Source organism: Lepidochelys kempii, chromosome 1 (assembly GCF_965140285.1).
Source record: "Lepidochelys kempii isolate rLepKem1 chromosome 1, rLepKem1.hap1, whole genome shotgun sequence".
Classification (NCBI taxonomy): Eukaryota; Metazoa; Chordata; order Testudines; family Cheloniidae; genus Lepidochelys; species Lepidochelys kempii.
This window is the reverse complement of record NC_136380.1, coordinates 300079448-300101087: the sequence shown is the minus strand read 5'-3', so window position 1 is coordinate 300101087 and position 21640 is coordinate 300079448. Positions and strand designations below refer to the sequence as shown.

At 40.9% G+C, this 21640-nt stretch overlaps 1 protein-coding gene across 2 annotated transcripts in view; it reads left to right on the top strand.

Annotated features, from left to right (window-relative positions):
• Positions 1–21640, top strand: part of PNPLA8 (patatin like domain 8, phospholipase A2) — a 74147-nt gene that overhangs the window by 6183 nt on the left and 46324 nt on the right. For both annotated transcript variants that reach the window (XM_073328075.2, XM_073328074.2), the window contains exons 4-6: positions 1780–1931; positions 6284–6378; positions 10855–11026. In XM_073328075.2, the coding sequence (XP_073184176.2) occupies positions 1780–1931; positions 6284–6378; positions 10855–11026 (419 nt within the window). The remainder of the gene's footprint in view (positions 1–1779; positions 1932–6283; positions 6379–10854; positions 11027–21640) is intronic.

The window sequence follows — 21640 nt, the reverse complement described above, 5'->3', positions numbered from 1 at the left end:
CCTCTGCTTGAAAAGAACACGATTTAAACAGGGGATTCCTGCTTCTTAGATGAGTGCCTTAGCCACTGAACTGCAGTTGTTCTCTCTAGCCTAATGCATATTTAATTGTTTATCCAAGGTGGAACAGCTTCAACAGGAGACCCACATCAGAATATCCCTGATAGATGGGAAACCCCTGTTCCAATCCCTTTTTTGATCCAGGCCAGGGTCTTCCACATCCTGCAATGAGTATCCTGACCACTGAGCTAAAGGTTATAAGGGGGGACTTCTCCTCTTTCACTTTCCACCCTGACCCCCTGGCTGTTTTGTGTGGAGTTAGCCAGGGGCCGCTGCTGTTCTTTCAAGAAATGGCTTATGCACCTAAGATACCTAATTCCAGGAGAGGGTTCCTAGCTGTGCAATAGGTACGTAGGCAGTGGGTATAATAGGCCAGGGAAGGCGAAGCCACTGCCACAGGACACTGTTAGCGGCTTTTTGTTTATTATTATGTACCATGCAGGTTCCGGGGGCAGCTGAGGAGGCTGTATCTGCTATTCAGCTTCCCGGGTTCATCAGTAATCTCCCTGGACTCCAGAGGGATTACTGATGAACCTGGGAAGCTTAGTAGCAGATACTGCCTCCTCAGCCATCCCGGAACCTGCATGGAGTATATAAAAAGCTCAGCGTTCTTCTGTTGGGTAGCTGTGGAAGGTGCACTGCCTTTCCCATTTTCCGGCTGGTGTAGCTTGGGTCAGCTCTGCGTTTGGGGCTGCTGGGGCTGGCTAAGCCAGGGCTGGGCTGCTCAGGTTGGCACAGCTGGAGCTGGCCCGGGGCTTAGGTCGGTTGGCTGACGTGGCTGGGGCTCGAGTCGGTCAGCCAGTGCAGCTGTGGCCGGCCCAGGGTTGCATGGGTTGCCGGCGCCAGCGTGGTTGGGCTGGGGCCAGCGTAGTTGGGTTGCCAGCACAGCCAGGCCGGTGCTCAGGTAGGCCTGCTGGTGCAGCTCGGGCCGTTCTGGGGCTCCTCCAGTGGCAGGGGGAAGGGGTTCTGATAGGCCCTGGGCTTTTCTGGCTGTGGAAGGCAGGGCAGGGGGTGCCTCAGGGTTCTGCCTTGGGCGTTGTGTAGGGCGGGGCAGAGCCAGGAGGCTAGCCCCTCCAAAGGTGTCCACCCGCTGCCCAGGGATAGGTACCTCCCTCCAGCCCAGAGAGAGGCTCCTAAGTCCCTGAGGGGGGCAGGGCGTAGGATGTTCCCCTCTCCTCAGTGTCTGATATGGGTTAATTTACGCATGTGCCCGCTGAGCATGCTGGTTTTTGTGCATCCCATTTTCAGGCACCTCTCTCTCTTTCCATGCATTGTATAAGGAGCCTAGCTGTCTGGCGCAGGGTTTGCCAATTCCAGTGTGTGGCTAGGTGACTAGAATTCAGGAGTTGCAATGCTGAGGATTGTCATGCTTTGGCCCAGATCCAAAAAGGGACTTATTTAATAACCTGAGCTGCTATTTAGCTAGTATGCCAAAATTGACACCCTAACTCTAAAACCTCTGTAGCTATAGTTGTAGTAGATATTAGAATTTTTTGATAGTTGCACTGTGATATGAAGTTTCCCGTGAATACACAAGACACATAGTATTGGACTTTTTCCTACCATTCCCACCCTGAGATAATAAATCTACTGGGGGGGAAAAAAAGCTATTTTAAATTAAACTTTGCATTTAAATTTAGATTTTAAAGTAGTAAATTAACAGTGGAAGTTTTTTGGTGTTAACACTTAGTCTAAATACAACTTTTTTCATTTCAACTGTAGGAAAAAATAATTCCATGCTTACTACAGCTGAGACAAGGAATTGATGAAACTCTTCATGCTGCTGTTAGGGAGGCTTTGGCTATAATTGGATATACAGACCCTGTGAAAGCCTGGGGAATTCGAATTCTCACTATTGATGGAGGAGGAACAAGGTATGACAGAAACTCTTTATCTCTTTGTAAACTGCAAATGTAGGTAAAATTGCAGTCAAACTCTAAGCTCTAGAACCTGATTCTACAAACATTTGTGTGTGTGCTTAACTTTACGTATGTGCATGGTCCAGTTGATCCCCCTAAGATAACTCACCTGTGTGAAGTAAACTATGTACATAAGTAAAGGAGTACTTGTGGCACCTTAGAGACTAACCAATTTATTTGAGCATGAGCTTTCGTGAGCTACAGCTCACTTCATCAGATGTTTACCGTGGAAACTGCAGCAGACTTTATATACACACAGAAATCATGAAACAATACCTCCTCCCACCCCACTGTCCTGCTGGTAATAGCTTATCTAAAGTGTTTGTGGGAATGGGCCCCTAGTTTGTTTATGGAGGCAAGTAAAGGAAACAAATGTAAGATTCTTTTTGTAAAAAGTCTTTCCGTTCTTAATTTATGATTGATCTTAATAGTTCTGATACCTGAGATTAGACATTGTAAAAAAGTCAGTTTAGTTTTTTTAATCTTAAAGGGTTCCATCATGCATTATGCTGTTTAGAGTGTGTAGTTGTTAATTCGTTGGAAGAATCAGCTTACAAAACTTCAAAATTGGTATAAAAATGAAAAATGCCACAAGTTTAGTACCACAAGTATTTGTTTGTGGTACTAAACTCACAGTAAGACAAACAAATTCACATGTAGTTCCTGGAGCAAGGATAACGCAAAAGTACACTACTCTCTCTCAATGGGTATAGCAAGTAGCAGCTTTTCAGGTATTCTGTTTTAGCAGCTCATCTGGTATTGTCCTCTACAGAAGAATGAATGGTGTGGCGAAGAAAGCACTATTTAAAGGCCTACTGATTCATGCATCCTCTTCCACCACCATCACTGATCTTTTTTTTTTTTTCTTTTCCTCTTCCTAACTTACTTGATTACTAGAGTTCCAATCCTAAAAACACTTATGCACATGCTTAACTTTCCATATGTGAGGCCTCATTGAACTCAGTGAAACTACTAACATGTATGAAGTTAAGCATGTGCACAAGTGTTTGCAGGTTTGGGTCCCAAATTTTTCAAAAAGAACAAGTGTTTTCAAACATGTTCAAAAAAATTGGGTTTCAGATAATCCCCAATGGAAAGTGAAATATTGGGCAGTTGTAGTTCAGTTTCAGTAGCTTATAGATGTAGGTACACAGTATTTCTTACTCCTGTGGGGAATGCTGCACCACTGCACATGCACAGAATTTGTCCACTGCAGATTTCTTTGCTTCCCTGCAAAAAAATGACTTTGTGACGGGAAGCAAAGGGAAACCACAAGAGTGGTTATGTGACCCTCCCAAGCCGTATGTTTCTGGTGTCCAGGGCAGCTAGCAGAGAAGTAAATCACTGTGGGCCAGGGGTGGGACTGGGTAAGACCCAGCCAGTGGCTTCTATCCTGCGCTCAGCTGCTAGTCCCAGCTGGGTTGGGGAGGGCAGGACTTCCTCCTCCTCTGCACAGCATCTGGGGCTGTGTCAGATCCACCCACAGATTTCTCCCTGGCTGTTGGAAGCTCTAAAAACTCTTCCTAACCCCCTTCCCCTGCACCCATTGCTGCTCAGGTGCAGGGGGAGGGATCACTGTACAGGGAGCTACTCCCCCATCCACCCAATCCTGTGTATCCAGACCCCCTCATACTCAGACCCTCCCACCCCTCCCCTGCACCCAGAACCCTGCTGACGAGCCCCACTCCCCCTGCACCTGGACCACCCCGATGAGCCACCCACACCCAAATACCCACCCTGCCGAGCCCCAAACAGTTGCACATGGATCCCCAGTCCTCTACCCCAGCATCTGGACCCTACCCCCACTGAGCCCCCCACACCCAGATTCCCCTGCTGAGCTCCATCCCCCCCACACCCAGATCCCCGCTCTGCTGAGCCTCAGCCACCTTCTCCCACCCCCCCCCTTCAGAGTCCCATTTCCATTGCACACAGTAACCCCCCAGGAGCCCCATGCATCCAGATCCCCCTGTACGTGGATCCACCATTGAGCCGCCCGCACCCAGATTCCCCCACACAGAACCCTCTCAACCCACACCTGGATCCACCCACTCTAAGCCCCTTCACACTTGGATCCTGCCTTGCTGAGCCTGCCTGCTAACACCTGGTGCACTTGGCATGGAGGAGCAGGTCCCCTGGGTGTTTCTGCAGCAGGCCTGGCCTTTGTGCTGTGTCAGGGTTGGATGCAGCTTCACCGTTGAGTCCATGTCCCTGCGGGAGGAGGAGCTGCACAATGATTTCCCACCTCTGTGCAGCTAGTGGCCTGTGTTCCCCAATGCCATGCTGGAGCTTCCACATTTATTTGTCAAATAAAATTTGCAGAATTTTTTCAGAATTTTGAAATATTGTGTGCAGAATTTTTCTTTTTTTTTTTTTTGGTGCAGAATTTTTAATTTTTTTGGCACAGAATGCCCTCGGGAGTAAAATTTCTTCATTCACATCAAAGACAGTTATTTAGGACTAAGTCCGTGGCAAGTTTTAAGGTCCTGTTTTGGTTACTTGAGTATATATATCATTTTCTTTTTCTTTTTTAGAGGATATGCCTTGTCCCCCCCTTTAGCATAACTCCAAAGCTACTCAGCTGATTTTTGTTAATGTTTTCCTAAAGAAAATCACCATTCCACTTAGAGCATGAAAACTTCAACGGAAAAGGAAAAGCCTTGAGAGAGTTGACATGGTGAAAATAGATTTATATAATGCAGTAGCTCTTTTCAATCCTATATTTAATTTATCTAGCACTGATAGTGTGCTCTAAACTGGACAAACATCTTTGACAAGGTTCATTCCACAAGGAGTTTAGATTCTAAGGACTGTTACTTCAGCCCTTTTTAGCATGAATAAGACTTGCGGGGGTCAAGTCTTAATTCAGACAATTGTAGGTTACTATGGTGCTTTGGCAGAGGACCCGCAAAGCCTGCAGCGCAGGGTCTCAAGATCATAAAGAGGTAGCGATAGGCTCAATCTTCATTAAAAATGTAAATACCAGTGTAGTTTGAACAAAAGGCACTCACTTTTCTGCTTTACAATTATACAAATATTTGAATATTTGCATAGTTTTATTATTTACAAAAGTCAGATTAACTATATTGGAAATTAAAGTCTTTTATGTATCCATAGAGTAGATATACTTGCAGTGGGCATGTGTATTTTTTCATGACATCTTGCCGCATTACTTTAATTCTGCTCTAGAGGGATAATCTTCAGGCTGAAAACTTGTTTCTTCCTATTTATTCTTTAGACGCAGTGGTCAGAGTGCCAAGGGAAGTGCCAGTTGCCTTTTGGGGGGAAATCTGGCTTCCTGCCCACTAGGACCTGAATTTATTTTTACAACCAAGAGCTTAAAAATTATAAAGCTTCCTTCAAGGATTAGTTTCTTTTAATCACTATCATCTTGTCTGGTTTTGAACCAATGAGCTATAAAGGTGAATGACAACAGATTGTTTCCCATTTTATGAGACATTAATCCTACCCAAATAAAATATTCTAGTTTTTGTACTCCGTTTTAATTTTCCGAGGGCTTTACATTTTCACTATGCAGCCTTGATCTTTTTTCCCATGAGTTAGATCTGTGCAGTAGAAACTAAGTTTCTGAAAACCGGGGACTAAATTTCTATTTACTTCAGTATAAAATTATTTGTAAATCCTTTAATTTTTAAGAAATTAGATACTAAGACTTATAGGTCTTCATATTATAATTTTATTTTTTATGGTATGGTTTCTAAAGCAGGGGAATAGAAAATTTGCAAACTTAATTTTATTTGGTGTCTTAAGGCAAATCTGCAAAATTCTTCAACTTTTAAAGTAAAAGTAAAATGCATTTTCTTATGTAATCAAAATATAAAATCAGTTTTATGGTACCCATTTGTGTTTCATCAACTGATATAATAATTCCTGTACTTTAGTTTCAAGATAATGAAAGTTAGAGATTGCTTCCTGCAGGACACTTTCTAGACAGGTTTTAAATAGTGACTAGTCATTTTGAGTACCTTAATTTGGGTGTCTGGCTCGATTTTCAGAATGTACTGAGCACCATGGAGTACGTCAGGCTCCTTCAAGGGCTCTTAAGTTAGGCACCCAAAATCATTAGTCACTGGTATTTAACCTATACCTTTCCCCTTTCTTATTGCATCATACTACTCCTCATTATAATTGTCAAACTACAAAATTCCTCTTCCTCTCTTGTATTAAAACCTTGTAGACTTATTATGTCCTGTCTTAGTTGTTGCTTATTCAAACTGTATACATGTTTAGTTCTGCGTAAGGCGTAACCAAACCACCATTATCTGTGATGTTCCTTTAATATGTTTCAGGGGTTTAGTAGCACTTCAGACTTTACATAAACTAGAAGAACTTACTGGAAAGCCTGTTCATGAACTTTTTGACTACGTTTGTGGTGTAAGCACAGGTAATTAGTATTCACATGGATTTTTATGTGATAAACTTAATACAAGTAAAAATATGAAAAAATCTTTTTTCCCCAGGAAAACAACTCCATCTTCATAAATGTAAACCAGTTCTTTTGTTGGGGAATGTTTTATTTTTTGGTAACTGGATGCAACTTTGAGAAGTTTGCTTTTGTATTTACAGCGTAATTTAAGACCTAGGTTAAATAGCTATAATTGTTTGCCAAGTAGAAATGTTGGTGACACAAAGAATGCTTGTTTATTACCACATGATTTCCGTCTAATTTTATGTTGAGCCGTGAAACTGAGAGGAATTTATTTTTGAAGAAAGTGCTCTTTAACACCTAGCTATCAAGATATTTGGTGTCCCATAAATACTGATGAGGAATATTGCAGGTTTTGAGCAATACCACAAAGGGTCTATAGAAAAACAAATGTAACAGATGCAATAATATTAATATCTTATGTATGTACACCTTCTTTGATATTTAGCAGGTTTCCTGGGTCTTGCTGTTTTGGGAGGGGGATTGAAATCCACTATCTCTTTGGCATCACATTCCAAGATGCTTAATCAACACATAATTTTATTGATGTGGATCATAATTGTTATAAGGTTTGAGTGATTAAAAATGGGCACCTCAGTATAGAAGAGAGAAGTGGTAAGACTTGTCATGAATATATTAATATATCAGCACAGTATGTATTATGATCATGTGTACATATTATTACCATGGCTTGATATTCTTTTTAAACATGCTCTTTCTTTAAAAAGTGAGTGTCATAGTAAACATACTTGTAATCTGGGTCTTTTTTTAAAATAGTTTTAATTTTAGCTGTTTGCCTCCCCATGTCCAGGGAAAAGCCTTGCTACTTGCTGAGATTCTTTCCTGTATATCAGCAGGAGTGGGGCTCTAGGCAGCAGATGTCCAAAGTGCCTGAAGGGACAAGGCTGAAGATGTGCAGTGAATTTGAGGCCAGGGGAGGGGAAGCAGTTGTGCTCCTCTTCTAAGATCTGGCAGCTTGTGGGAGGGGGCAGATAAGCAGTTTCCTCTGCAAAAGAGAGAACTATAACAGGGTGCACAACAATTACAGAGAAGTGCTGAGCTCCTATTCTTCCTCTTGTCCCATGCCAATCTGCTGTCCTGGCCTGCTTGTCACTACTCCTCTTCTGGCAACCATTTGATCTGCCACCCACTTGAAGAGGATACAGCACCTATGTTTCCTTCCACCCCTTGTCTTCTCTTCCCTCATAGAATTGGTTTTCCATCAACCAGCCTCTTGATCTCCCCTTTAGTGATCTCCACCATAATCCTCTCATTCTCGGGAGGTGGTATTTCTTGCCTAAGCTGCCATATTCTGTTAAGGGTGGGCACCAAAGCTTCTTTGACCATCCATGCTGTACATCTTAAGCTACTGTTCAAACAGCAGTGTGTTATTTTCAGGAGCTCCTACTACTACCCCATGTGTTGATTTAGAAAACAACCTCAAGAGGTGGGCTGATGCTTCTCCCTAGAAAAGAAGAAAGGTTCCAAACCATTTTTTAGAAGGCCAAAACTGACCAATTAATCACCCTGGTGTTCACTTTTCAAAAAGTAATGTCCAGTCAGTAACAATGTAATACTATTAAGGCTGATGTAAGTGGTCTATTGTAGGTTACAACACAATACAGGTTAGGTTACAAAACAGTACTCTTCACTTTAGAAATTTAAGTACGTCATTTCTCCTGCTCTGTATATATATGTAATCTGTTCCCAAAATACATTAGCAGGCATCACAACTTGAAATATTGCAGTTTAACTTTCCATGAGGAAGTACTGAGTTGAATCATAAATACTAGAGAGAACTTCCAGATCTAATAGGCAGTTTCAAGTAAAGACTATTTATTCATGTCTGAATACTGGTGACATCGTAGCACAATTTTTGGAAGCCTTCTTAATCCATCCCTAACTTCACACTCTGAGCTGACCTCCCATTTGGTGTTTGTAATGACCAGATGATTGGAGCCTTCCTCTCTCATTTTGTAAACAAAGACCATTGTTCCCATTCCTTTTTTAGGACAACATATAGCTCCAATTTTTGCTTTTAAGTTCCCAGTTACAAGGGTGATGTCTTTGCTTGGTGTTTTGAATGAGTGTCTCTTCAAACCATGTGGAGAACTTATGAATTGCGTCGTCAGCTGCTGCTGCTGGGTCATAAACCTGTATGATCGACATATTAACTGGTTTAATTCAAAGGCGAATTATAATGAGTCAGTTGTTTGATGGGTTGTATCGAAGCACACACTTGGATGTCTCCTTGGATAAGATAAATATAATTCCATTTTCTGTTACTCTTCAGGATCCAAGAAAGCATGTGAAATGACCTCTACCATTTATCATCCTGAAATGACCTCTACCATTCCATCATAGCTTTGAGGTTCCACATACAGCTATCTTACATCTTTCCATTTCTTTGGTCACAATAGTAATCCTCCATTTATATATACTTTACTCTGATGATTAGTTTATGAAAGTTCAGGTCATTCTTTACCTTGGAGCAAATATCAGGCACTATTTCCTGAAGGATTTGGTATACCACCATAACTGCAAGCAGTACTCTTTTATATGGTCAGAACCTCTTTCCCACTGTAATTTATCATGCCGTCTGGACCTGTGTATGCGGGGAGTGGGCGGGAGGGAGAGGGGTGTTCCTCACCATCCAGCACCACACATGGATCATGTTACCTTTGTTCTCCCATGATAGTTCTTGTGAGAGAAAATATAAAAGGTGGTTTGCAATTGCCTTACCTCAGGTTTGTGGCTGCACTGGTTAAGTCGTAATTGAATACTTCTGCCTTTAGATGGCATTTCCTCCATCAGCTGTTGCACTACACTCCCAACGTGTTTGTCCATCCAAAGCCATTGGTGCTTCCTGAGACTTTGGCCAGACACTGATGGTACCATCTATTGCCATTATGATAGCAGGCTACAGTACAGCCTGACCTGACCAGGCATTGTGGATAATATTAATTTGTAACTGCAGGATTTTTCCCTATTACATATTTTCTATTACTATGAGAAGTCTAGCTTTTAAATGACTACTAATTAGACATTTCCTAATAAATATCTCAGTTATGTCTAGGACTCTTTTTGGGGGGAATATTGAGCCTACATTTTCTTTTACCCAGTTTAATCTAATTACTCCTAATTTGTACCTTTTTGTCTCTCCTGAACAATTTTTCTCCCTCACCAGCATTGAAACTCTTCAGATATTACTAAATTCTCTCTCCACTATCTTAATTGTCTACTGGTCAAATTAAAATCTGTCTCGTGATTTTTTTTTTATAAAGGAAAATTGTTAACACCCTGTCCCTGATACTGTGCCTCTACTCTTTTGGGGGAGGTGGGAGGAGAGGTTCAGTCATAATATCACATTGCCAGTCCATATCTAATCTGTGGTCCTGCTGTTCTTTATATGTATGCATTTTTTTTGACATTACTGGTGTCCCAATATTTCCCCTTTTTTTGAATATCTGTAGTTTTACGTTATTTTTTCCTGAACGGCACCAATTTGAGTCTAATTTTATTTTATACCCAGATTCCTAACATCTATACAGTGTATAGATTATTTGTGTCCTCACCCACATTTGCAGTATCGTCTGGTTTACCGTAGTATAAACTCTGCATCTGACTAGAGCTCAGCTTCACTTCCATACATCTATGCTTCTCTTTTGTGCTAGCTGCAGAGTGACTCTAGAATAATAATTCCATCTGTCATAGATCCTGGCCCTGCCCTTAAAGCCACTGCTGTGATACACATGTCAGCACTGTCTAAAGTCCATTTGGTGGTATTCTGCAAGCATGCTCTTCAAATACCATTGAACCTTTTTTCTCAGCAGTTCAGGGTCAGGCTATTTTGATACACACTACGTGACACTATGAATGAATGGCTAACTATAAATCAGTTGCAGATAAATATATTACAAAGCTTTTAATTTTTCCGAGCTTTCCTGGAATCTTTACATATTTATTTAGTATCTTTACTGAACTGATGAGTTTGTCAGACATTCTGTATGTAAAGAGTGAAAAATAAACATCATGATTTGATTTTAGGCCGTTACATGTAGCCTAGACTTCACGTATTAGGTTGCCTTCTCAAATAAAAAAAGGGACTTAACTTGTTACAAATATCATATTTATTTTATGTAACTCTTTGCAATAATAAATCACAGTATATTTTATTGTTTCTTTACAAACTTTCCGTAATTTTATTGCTGAAAGTAAAAGCTGTCTCTAGTTATGTCCCTCCAAACAAATTGATATACTCTTTGAACAAAAAAAGAGCCTGTGAAAAGAAAGTCAGTTGATCATACCTTTTAAAGGAAAATATTATAATATGTGAATTACCGTGGCTTCTGAAACTTATTATATTAAAAGAAGTAATACAGCATCATTGTGTCATCCCAAGTTACATATCAAATTTTATTTTATTTTTTTCAGGTGCTATATTAGCATTTATGTTGGGGTTGTTTCATATCCCTCTGGATGAATGTGAGGAACTGTATCACAAATTAGGATCAGATGTGTTTAAGCAGAATGTTATTGTTGGGACAATGAAAATGGGCTGGAGCCATGCATTTTATGACAGTGATATCTGGGAAAAGATGCTCAAGTAAGTTAAAATGGACTTTAAATCATTTTTGAAAATATGTGGTCTTGTTGCTGCTTTAATTGTAAGCAAAAGTTTAAAAACACAGCTCTAAAAGGGTAGATACATTATACCAATATCTTTCGAAATAGCTGATGTTTCCATTTAGCCCAAGTATCTGAAAGCATTTAATGCAATCATTCTTCTGTTTCCAGGGAATAAAATGAGCTGTGATATACAGCTTTCTGATTTTATGCCCATATACTTTCCAACTTTGCTCATTCTGTCTCACTACGTGTCTGCTACAAATATTGCTGGCCACATGCTGTGAATTTTCCCTAAGGAAAAGTGCTAAAAGTGAAATAATAGGCTGTGTCAAGCACCCCGCCCCCCATTTTAAATGCTACATTATGTATCTTCCTACCCACTGCCTTTTTCTTTGAAAAGGAAAAAATCCACTAAAACATACTGTGATGAAAAGATGTACCTGCTGCTGTGTAAAATCTGTCTATAAAGTGAGGAGCAGTTGGTTTTCTGTGTGTGTAATAACAGATAACAAGTTAGGAAATCATTTGTTGAAGAAATGCATTTAGTGTTTTTATATATTGATGTCAGGAGGTTTTTTTTTTATTAAATTGCTTCATATTCATATTTAAAATAGTTTTAGTATTCATAATTCATTGTATATTTAGAGTGGCTTGCTTTTTGGAAATAGTAAAGTTAAGAAAACCTATATCAACATTATGGAGGAAAGTTGTTTAAATTTTAAACTTTTGGGCTCTTAATGAGAGACAAATAACATTGATTATCTATCAAACAATAATGGCAAGCTTCCATATGTAGACTTGCCAATACATTTTAATCCTGATTTTTCAATACCTGTTCTGTTTTATTCCTTGTCTCTTTTGAGCAGCTTTTATGTCAGCATCTGAGGTTGGTTATTACAATATTATCTTCCAGTATTTACTGGTGAAAGCACTGAGTATTTGTTTAGAGGACATTTTAAAGCTGAGATGGACTAGACCTCCCTATTCATTACCAGAAAGGATCACATTCACCAGCTGCTAACTCTCTCTCCCTCGATGATAACATTTCCTTGTAGAAAACTCAGCATTGCGTCTGTGTTAAGACAGTTGAGTATTTGTGAGTCAAGTTTCTCTCAAGCAGGCATCTGTAGATGGTAGGGTATACACAAGGTTGGCTGACACATTTGCTTGTCTCAAAAAATTGATGCTCTGGACCGTATCTGCGCTACCAAATAGTATCTACTGACTGCAAGTTTGCAACTGTACATAAAGTAGAAGCAACTTGCTATCCAAACTCAGTAGTATAATGGAGAATTTGCCATGTCTTGCTATTCTGGGAAGTCTGTCTTCCCCACTGTTGCTTTGAAGGTCACGTCTATTAGTAGAAGATTATACCTGAATTGCCTCAGTATCTGGAAAATGATCGGGGACATAGTTTAATCCTTGAAAACAAATGCTGTTTTAACTCCACATTCAATATTTTAAAGAGATGAAAATGTGGAGCAAACATTTTACAATAACTTCTTTCTTCCACAGCCTTGCCTGAAGTGAAAAATATATGCATCTTCAGGGTTGGCCTTGAATTGGCATAAGATGCCTATTCTGAGTGACGAAGTGTTACAGGTCCAGTCTCTCACCAGCTTATGATTTTCTGTGGCTTTAGTGGTCCAAGTCCTGCATATTTTCAGGTTTAGTCAAGATGGAGTCAAGTGACTTTAATCACCTTGGGCTGGGGTATAGGATCACTGCAGAAGCTTTACCCAGGTGGCACATTCTGCATGGAAAGATATCACTAAGAGCTCTTATTTAAGCGGTTGCCCATGTGCATTCCACTCTTAGTGTAGGCCCTGATCTACATTACGAGTTTAGGTCAAATTTAGCAGCATTAGATCAATTTAACCCTGCACCCTTCCACACAACGAAGCCATTTTTGTCAACTTAATGGGCTCTTAAAATCAATATCTGTACTCCTCCCTGACAAGGGGATTAGCACTGAAATTGACATCGCCGGGTCGAATTTGGGTTAGTGTGGACATAATTCGACGGTATTGGCCTCCAGGAGCTATCCCACAGTACTCCATGGTGACCGCTCTGGACAGCACTCTCAACTCAGATGCACTGGCCAGGTAGACAGGAAAAGCCCCACAAACTTTTGAATTTCATTTCCTGTTTGGCAATCAGCAGAGGTGACCATGGAGTTTCAGAATCGCAAAAGAGCTCCAGCATGGACCAAACGGGAGGTACTGGATCTGAACACTGTATGGGGAGATGAATCCGTGCTATCAGAACTCCGTTCCAAAAGATGAAATGCCAAAATATTTGAAAAAATCTCCAAGGGCATGAAAGACAGAGGCTATCACAGGGACCCGCAGCAGTGCTGCATGAAACTTAAGGAGCTTAGGCAAGCTACCAAAAAACCCAAGAGGCAAACACCTGCTCGGGGTCAGAGCCCCAGACATGCCACCTCTATGATGAGCTTCATGCAATTCTAGGGCGTGCCCCTACCACTGCCCCACCCCTGTACATGGACTCCTGTAAGGGGGGAGTCTCACGCAATAGGGATGAGGATTTTGGGGATGAGGAAGATAGCGCACACCAGGCAAGCGGAGAAACCGTTCTCCACTACAGCCAGGAACTGTCACCCTGGATCCAATACCCTCCCAACCCAGGCTCCTGGACCTTGAAGGTTGGAGAAGGCAGCTCTGGTGAGTGTACCTTTCTAAATATAATACATGGTTTAAAAGCAAGCGTGTTTAATGATTAATTTGCCCAGAAGACTTGGGATGCATTCGTGGCCAGTACAGCTACTGGAAAATTCTGTTAACGTGTCTGGGGATTGGGCGGAAATCCTCCAGGGACATCTCAATGAAGCTGTCCTGGAGGTACTCCCAAAGCCCTTGCAAAAGGTTTCTGGGGAGGGCAGCCTTATTGCATCCTCCATAGTAGGACACTTTACCATGGCAGGCCAGTAGCACGTAGTCTGGAATCATTGCATAAGAAAGCGTTGCAGCGTGTGGTCCTGGTGTTTGCTGGCATTCAAGCAACATCCGTTCTTTATCTCTCTGTGTTATCCTCAGGAGAGTGATATCATTCATGGTCACCTGCTTGAAATAGGGGAATTTTATTAAGAGGACATCAGAAGTGGCCGTTCCTGCTGGTCTGTTTGCCTGTGGCTAAAAAGAAATCATCCCTGCTGTTAGCAACGTGGTGGGAGAAGGGGTGAAGTGATTATCCCAGAGAATTTGGGGGGGGGGGAGGGGCAGTTAGTTGGGTTTGTGCTGCACGTTAACCTGAAAACATCAGCCCCTCCCTTTAAATGGCCAATGTGTCTTTTTCAATTTTAATCTCCCTTTTTTTCCTCCCACAGCTGCAAATGTTTCAACGCTGCGACTAGCATCTCCTTCCCAGAGGCTAGTGCAGATAAGAAGGCAAAAAAACCGCGCTCACGATGAAATGTTCTCTGAGCTCATGCAGTCCCCCCAAACTGAAAGAACCCAGCAGAATGCGTGGAGGCAGACAATAGCAGAGTCCAGGAAACCACAAAATGAACACAAGGACAGGAGGCTAGAGCAACAGGAGAGGTGGTAGCAGCGTGATGAAAGGAGGCAGGATGCAATGCTGAGACTACTGGAGGATAAAACTGATATGCTCCGGCGTAAGGTTAAGGTGCAGGAAAGGCGCAGACCGCCACTGCGGCCCCTATGTAACAAACCGCTCTCCTCCCCAAGTTCCATAGCCTCCTCACCCAGACGCCCAAGAACGTCGGGGGGAAGCACTCCGGGCACCCATCCACTCCACTCCAGAGGACTGCCCAAGCAACAGAAGGCTGACATTCAATAAGTTTTGAAGTGCAGTGTGGCCTTGTCCTTTCCTCCTCCACCACCTCACCTGGTGCTTCCATCCTCCCCTACCCCTCCCAGGCTACCTTGGCAGTTATCCCCTTATTTGTGTGATGAATTAATAAAGAATGCATGAATGTGAAGCAACAATGACTTTATTGCCTCTGCAAGCAGTGATCGAAGGGAGGAGGGGAGGGTGGTTAGCTTACAGGGAACCAAAGAGTCTCACTGCTGCATTCGTCAGTCGAGCAAAAACTCGACTATCTGCTGCACCTGAAATAGTACAAACTTAGCAGTTTTCCTCTATCGGTGTTTACCTGGCAGCAATATCAGCTTTCTGCCCTCACATGGATAACTGTTCTGTTTTTAATAACAAAATTACAATTAGATTCCTTAAAGGCCTGGAAAAATTTTACCCTCAACTAAAGGAGCCCATTTCCCCTTGGTACTTGAACTTAGTTTTGTGTAAACTTATGGGATCCTCTAGCAATGTGCTTCTTATCATACCTTTCCTGGAATGTGGTTATCCTAATTGCTATCACTTCTGCCAGAAGGGTCTCCAAACTGCACATCATCACATCCAAACCACTGTACAGTCTTCTTTAAAGATAAGATGTATTTACACCCTCATTTGAGGTTTCTCTTTAAGGTAGTTTCAGATTTTCATATCAATCAGTACATTTACTTGTCTGTATTTTACCCCAAACCATATGCAAATAGGGTTGAGCAATGGCTGTGCATACTGGATGTTAAACCAGCACTATTGTTCTACATAAACCAAACTGTTTTGGCAGTCCACCCAACTGTTCGTGGTCATAGCAGACAGAAAGAAAGGTCTCCACACAGAAGATTTAATCTTGGATAACTTCTTGTATCCTTTTGTGTTATGATCTTGCAGGTGTCTCTCCTCCAGGCAAGCTCCACTTTACACGATCGCAAATATCCTCCAGGGGATCCCTAGCACAGATCCCTATCCATTTGCAAAGCAGCAACCTGGTCATCTGTGCACACTTTCTTCTCCCATTATGCCACCATTCAGTATTCAAGAAATGATGCCAAATTTGCTTGAACTATAGTGCAGTCTTTGTGTACATGAACTCCAGTCCACTTGTTTAACTGTTCAGGAGTCACCAAGAGTGGAATGAACATGTGCAATCACTCAAAGAAGAAAAAACAGTTACAACAGACCCTCTCTAGAGCGCACATTGCTATAGCGCGGATTTGCATATAGCGCGGTCACGGTGATGGATCCCAAATTTAAATGTTTAAAGTGGGATCCATGGTAAAGCAGTCCCCACGTTAACACGATACCGCGCATGGATCCCGAACCCCACGTTCTAGCGAGGGTCCAGTGTATTAACCTTTTGTAACTTGTTCTTCAAGATGTGTTGCACATGCCCCCATTCCACAAACTGACCTCCTACCCCTCTGCATCAGAGTTTCCAGAAGGAAGGAACTGTGGAGACTGGGGGTCAACTGGACCCTTTGTGCCAATGCCGGCAGCAGAGGTGCTCAAGCCACCCTGACGGGTGCCACTGAAGGAGAAGTTTCTGGTGACTGTCCGTGAGGCACACACACGCTAATAGTGGAATGGACATGTGCAGCGCATCTCAAAGAACAACAGTTACAGAAAGTTAGTAATCAACCATCTTAAGCAAAATTGAGATAGGGAATCATTCTACTGAAATAGCTAATGAGGGAGCTTAATGTAAGAGTCTAACTTCTGATATTGTCAAAGTAACTGAAATACTATATGGGAGTAAACACAGTTAAAAAGCATAATGTAGAAAAGTGTTTCACTGTTGAAGTAGAAGAGGAAAACATGGAGTTGGATAATCCTTCAAGTGAGACACGTTCAGCATCACCATTATCCTCAAAACATAGCCGTGATGATATCTTCAGTCATTATTTCAGGCCTCTAAGTAGCTTTTCAGCTTCATTCAGGAGTTGTATTTGTCTTTGACATCCTGAAAATGGTGGACACCAATCTTTGAATATACTATAATATCATAGTGTAAAGGCAAAGAGGTACTCGATTAAAAAAAAGTTTTGTCCTCCTTTTATGCCATCCACACCTACAGTGTATGACAATTTAATAATTGGAGCTCTTTGTCTTGGATATTCTCCAGACAGCTTTAAATTCTCAGGTCCACTATGACATCTGAAAATAAAGAAACACAATATTAAAAAACAAAACAAAAATCCAATGTAAAATGGTTGAATACGAAGAATGATCCGATAATGGTGGCAAGCACCCATTCAGGAAAAATGCATTCCTATTTAGTTATAGTTTCCCTTTCTGAAAGGAAAACCACAGACCTATTGTGTCCAGATGTCTGAAGATGCTATCCAAGAATGCAGAGAAAGGAGTAAGACTTGGAGATCTTTGCCATTTGGTCAGGCAACAAAAAAGAGAAAGATGAGAACTTTCTCATGTGCAGTTATCTGATACATTTGTCCAGTCCTATTTAAACCCCATTTATAAAGAAGCAGCATCTAACACAGTCCAGTGCACGTTTTTAAATTTCAAAAATTCTTCCACATCCACCTTTAGTGTTAGATGGTTGAAAAAGAAGGATTGACCTTCAGCTTCCCAATTATGCTCAACGGAATCTTCTCAGGAAAATTGTCTCACATTTAGGGCAAATGGGTGCAGACCCCTTAGGTTGGTGTAAGTCAAAACCAACTTGTCTGGAAATGCTACACACACACACACTTTTATGAAAATGAAAATTTACTGCAGCTACAAAGAACGCAGGAGGAAGGCAGTGTATTGATTAAGCACTCTAGTACTGTACGCTTTTTGTGATGTGGATAGTGGCAAGGCAATTACTGTCATCTTCATAAAAAGAAAAGGAGTACTTGTGGCACCTTAGAGACTAACCAATTTATTTGAGCATGAGCTTTCATGAGCTACAGCTCACTTCACGAAAGCTCAGGCTCAAATAAATTGGTTAGTCTCTAAGGTGCCACAAGTACTCCTTTTCTTTTTGCGAATACAGACTAACACGGCTGTTACTCTGAAACCTGTCATCTTCATGTTACACATTTTGTCTACAAATTAAACTGAAAATTAAAATCCATGAATATTAATATAACTGTTGACCTGATCCTACAATGAGATTTTGGAGGGATCAGGGCAGACTCTATGCCCACACAGTGTTCCACTGAATTCAGTGGGGTTCCACACAGGTCATGATCTAGCAGCTGGGCCTTAAAATGTATACTAAAAAAATATTCATGTTGGATGGCATTTCTCTAAACGCTTCAGTAAGAAAATTCGATTAAGCTCACTTCCAGTCATTGCAGAATATACAAGGCAGTTTAACTTTACATGCCTTGTTGTGCTAACTTGTTCTGTTTAAAATACACAGTCTTCCTTGCTTCAACGTAGGGTTTCCAATATAAAATTTGCCCTAGTATATATTAATAAAAAACACTTTTTGACAGAACAATTCTAATAACCGTAGTAAAGCTAATGTTTTCCCTACAGTGTGGTATAAAGCCTACTTGGGAAATTACAACTAATGTTGGTGAACAATAGCTTTTTGCTGTAAGTAATGCAGAGAATTTGCTTCAGTATTAATCTTATGCATATTTCTTTGCATTTTAATTTTAATTGAGCAGCCTGTTTTGCTTTTCATTTAATTTGATGGCTTCCTATTATAGCATCATTAAGATCATTACATTTATGACATGTAGTTACTTTTACTATTCATTTCCATTTTTTTCCTGCAGAAAGCAAAAGTGACCTTACTTTTTTTATGTAAATCTATTTACATAATACCATATTGAGTTTAATATGCTAGAAAAAATAGGAATATAGTTTTGTTCCATATTGTTGGATTTTGTATTGAATTGAGTTTGAATGTGTGTTTTGTTTTGTTTTGTCCTTGAATAGTGTCTACTATATGCAGAAGACTTATCTGGGAGGGAGCAGCAAAGGGGGTTTGACAAACTAGCCAAAATATTGGTACATTGAGGGGAACTGATTTGTATATGACAGTGGTTCTCAACCTATTTACCATTTTGGGCCACATCCCATACTCTGACAGATGAAACTGAGTGTTGATAAATGCAAAGTAATGCATATTGCAAGGGAAAATGTAACTGCTTCTACAACTTGCAGGTTTCTAATTAACTTTATTACCTCAGGAAAGGGACCTGGTGTCGTTGTGGACAACTCAGTGAAGAAGATCTGTGCACAAAAAAAGCAAACAGGATGTTTGGATGCATAAGAAATAGGATGGATAATAATACAGAAAATATTATGATGGCCATTATATGAATCAGTGGTGCAGCCCTAGTGACGAAACTGTATGCAATACAAGTCACCTCATTTCAGAAATGATAGAAGAGTTAGAGGAGGCTTAGAAAAGGGTGACCTATTATTTATGTCATGGAAAAACTCTTAAAGGAAGAGAGATTGAAAAGATTGGATTTGTTTCCTTTTGAAAGGAGACAAATGAGAGGGGGCATGACAAAAGTATGTAAAATAATGAATAGTATAGAGGAGGTAACCCAAAAACACGAGGACACTCAATTAAATTAAAAGATGGACTAATTCAAAACTAGTAACAGACAATGACTTGTACCATTGGATGAAAATTAGACTGTGGAACTCATTGCCATGGGATGTTGTTGAGGCCATATGTTTAGCAAGATTCAAAAATGAATTGGACACTTACGTGAATGTTAAGAATATCAAGAGTTATAATAAATAATGCTAAAAAATTTGTAGTGGATGCTGGTGCAACAGTAAACTTTCTCTGCCTGAGTTGGTCTTGAAAAATTACCCAACGTCTACTATCCCAAAGGCTCAGCCTACTTTTCCCAAGGGCAGTTCCCTATCTTGAGTCTCGCCCAAGCCATGCACCCCTTTTACTTGGTCTTCCACCGGTCCTCTACTTGGATCCGTACAATCTAGTCCCTATAAACAAATCAATGAATGCCAGCCCCACATAAACAGTCACCTCCCCCACTCTACTGGCCATGGCCAACACAAGCACTCTCCTTTAAGCATTGCAGTCTCTACAGGTTAGCAGTTGGTACACTCCAGCCCTTGAGCATTTTCCTGGAGTGTCCAGTTCCTGGTCCACTGGACACTCAGGGTATTCAGATCTGCTGCTTCCAAAAGATAGTACACCCCAGCTTACTAGTTCCATCTTAGATCAGTGCCCCACTTAACACACAGCACTTACGTATGTTTATTGTGAAATCAAGTATAAATTTATAGAGATTCAAGTAGTAGCAAGTACAAGTATTGGAAACAAGTGGTTAAATATAAAATAAAATTATAATGTTCACCCTAGGGCCTAGACTGAAATACTGTCATATATAGTAGAGTAATGCTTCCCCAAAATCATTGCAGCACTTTACAGCCAGGTTTGACTGTGATCCATCTCTTCATGAGATACAAATGCTGTCAGCTTGCCTCCTAGATGAAGAACTCCAGTGTTTCTTTGCTTCCCAAAATATACCAGTCCCATCCTGTGTCTTTTATTCATCAACAGGAACACTCCCGATGGTGTTTGTTTCATCTTGTAGATTTCCTTTCTTGTAGAGTTTCACAATCTCTCATTGTATTCTTTCATGCAAATAGGCATACAATACACAATACCCAACTGGCCAGATAGGGAGATAAGTGTCTGCTAGCCTTTGTATGAAAGGAGCATGCCTGAGTATGCCCCCTCCTGGTGACCTGCTTTAATGTCAAGACCTTAAGAACGTAATTTTTGGTATAGAAATGTAACTCCTTAAATGTTATCCGTACATATGTTTCTCAATGATTATAATGACCAGTGGGATACCAGCTCTCAGGACAGACCTTACATGCCACCCTTTGATTATTATGTGTATATCTGACCCAGAGGATCCCTGTAAAGCCCTATGCACTCCCTGTGCCCTCTGCCATTTGGCACCAAGCATTGACTGGGTCACAGAACCACCTTAACTAGTGACTATGGCAGCACTGGAACTGTCTTTGCAGACTTAGGAAGACAGCACCCCACTGCTTTAAACTTGGACTGCATTCAGAAGGGTTTTTTTTGTTATCAGGAGGGCTAGAATTTTTTTTATGTAAATGAAAGCTTGTATTCTGCAGAAGCTGAGGGAATCTGTCTTGGGCAAGAGCCTACTGTCTATAACTGTCCCCACAAGAACTGTCAAGCTGTTATCTATTTTAAGGTGTAAATGAATGTTGTAAGCTGAGAAGAAAGATCAGAGGTATCTTCTGATACAAGGCCTTCTGCACAGTGCTGCTTCCAGGCTTCTGCCGAAACCAGTCTTGGATCGTGTATTGAGGTCGTCTTCTGACTCAGAATATACAAGGGTTATATACAAGATGCAGCACTAACCCTAAAGTTGATGTGATGATCTATTCAGTTTTGGATGATTTGCATGGTTTCTCCTTAGCAGTTGGGAGACTTGTAAAGAATCTATGCAGAATGAAGAATAGATATTTTAACTTCTGTTTTCTTGCTGCATGCTTATAGTCTAAAAAATTCATAATAGTGGGGGGGTTTTTTCAAGAAAGATGTTTTTATTTCTTGTTTGATAATGGTGTACACCTCAGCAAGAATGACTTTCATTAAAGTAAAACCACTACATTTAAGAGTTCCTTTTTCAAGTCCCAAACAGTCAAAGCACTCTAACATGTTCCTAACTTTAGTTACATGTCCCATTGATTTAAAATTAAGTACATGCTTAAATACTGTGCTGGACTGAGGCCTCAGTCATTCTTTTCAAATCATTTGTATACTGAGTTCATCATT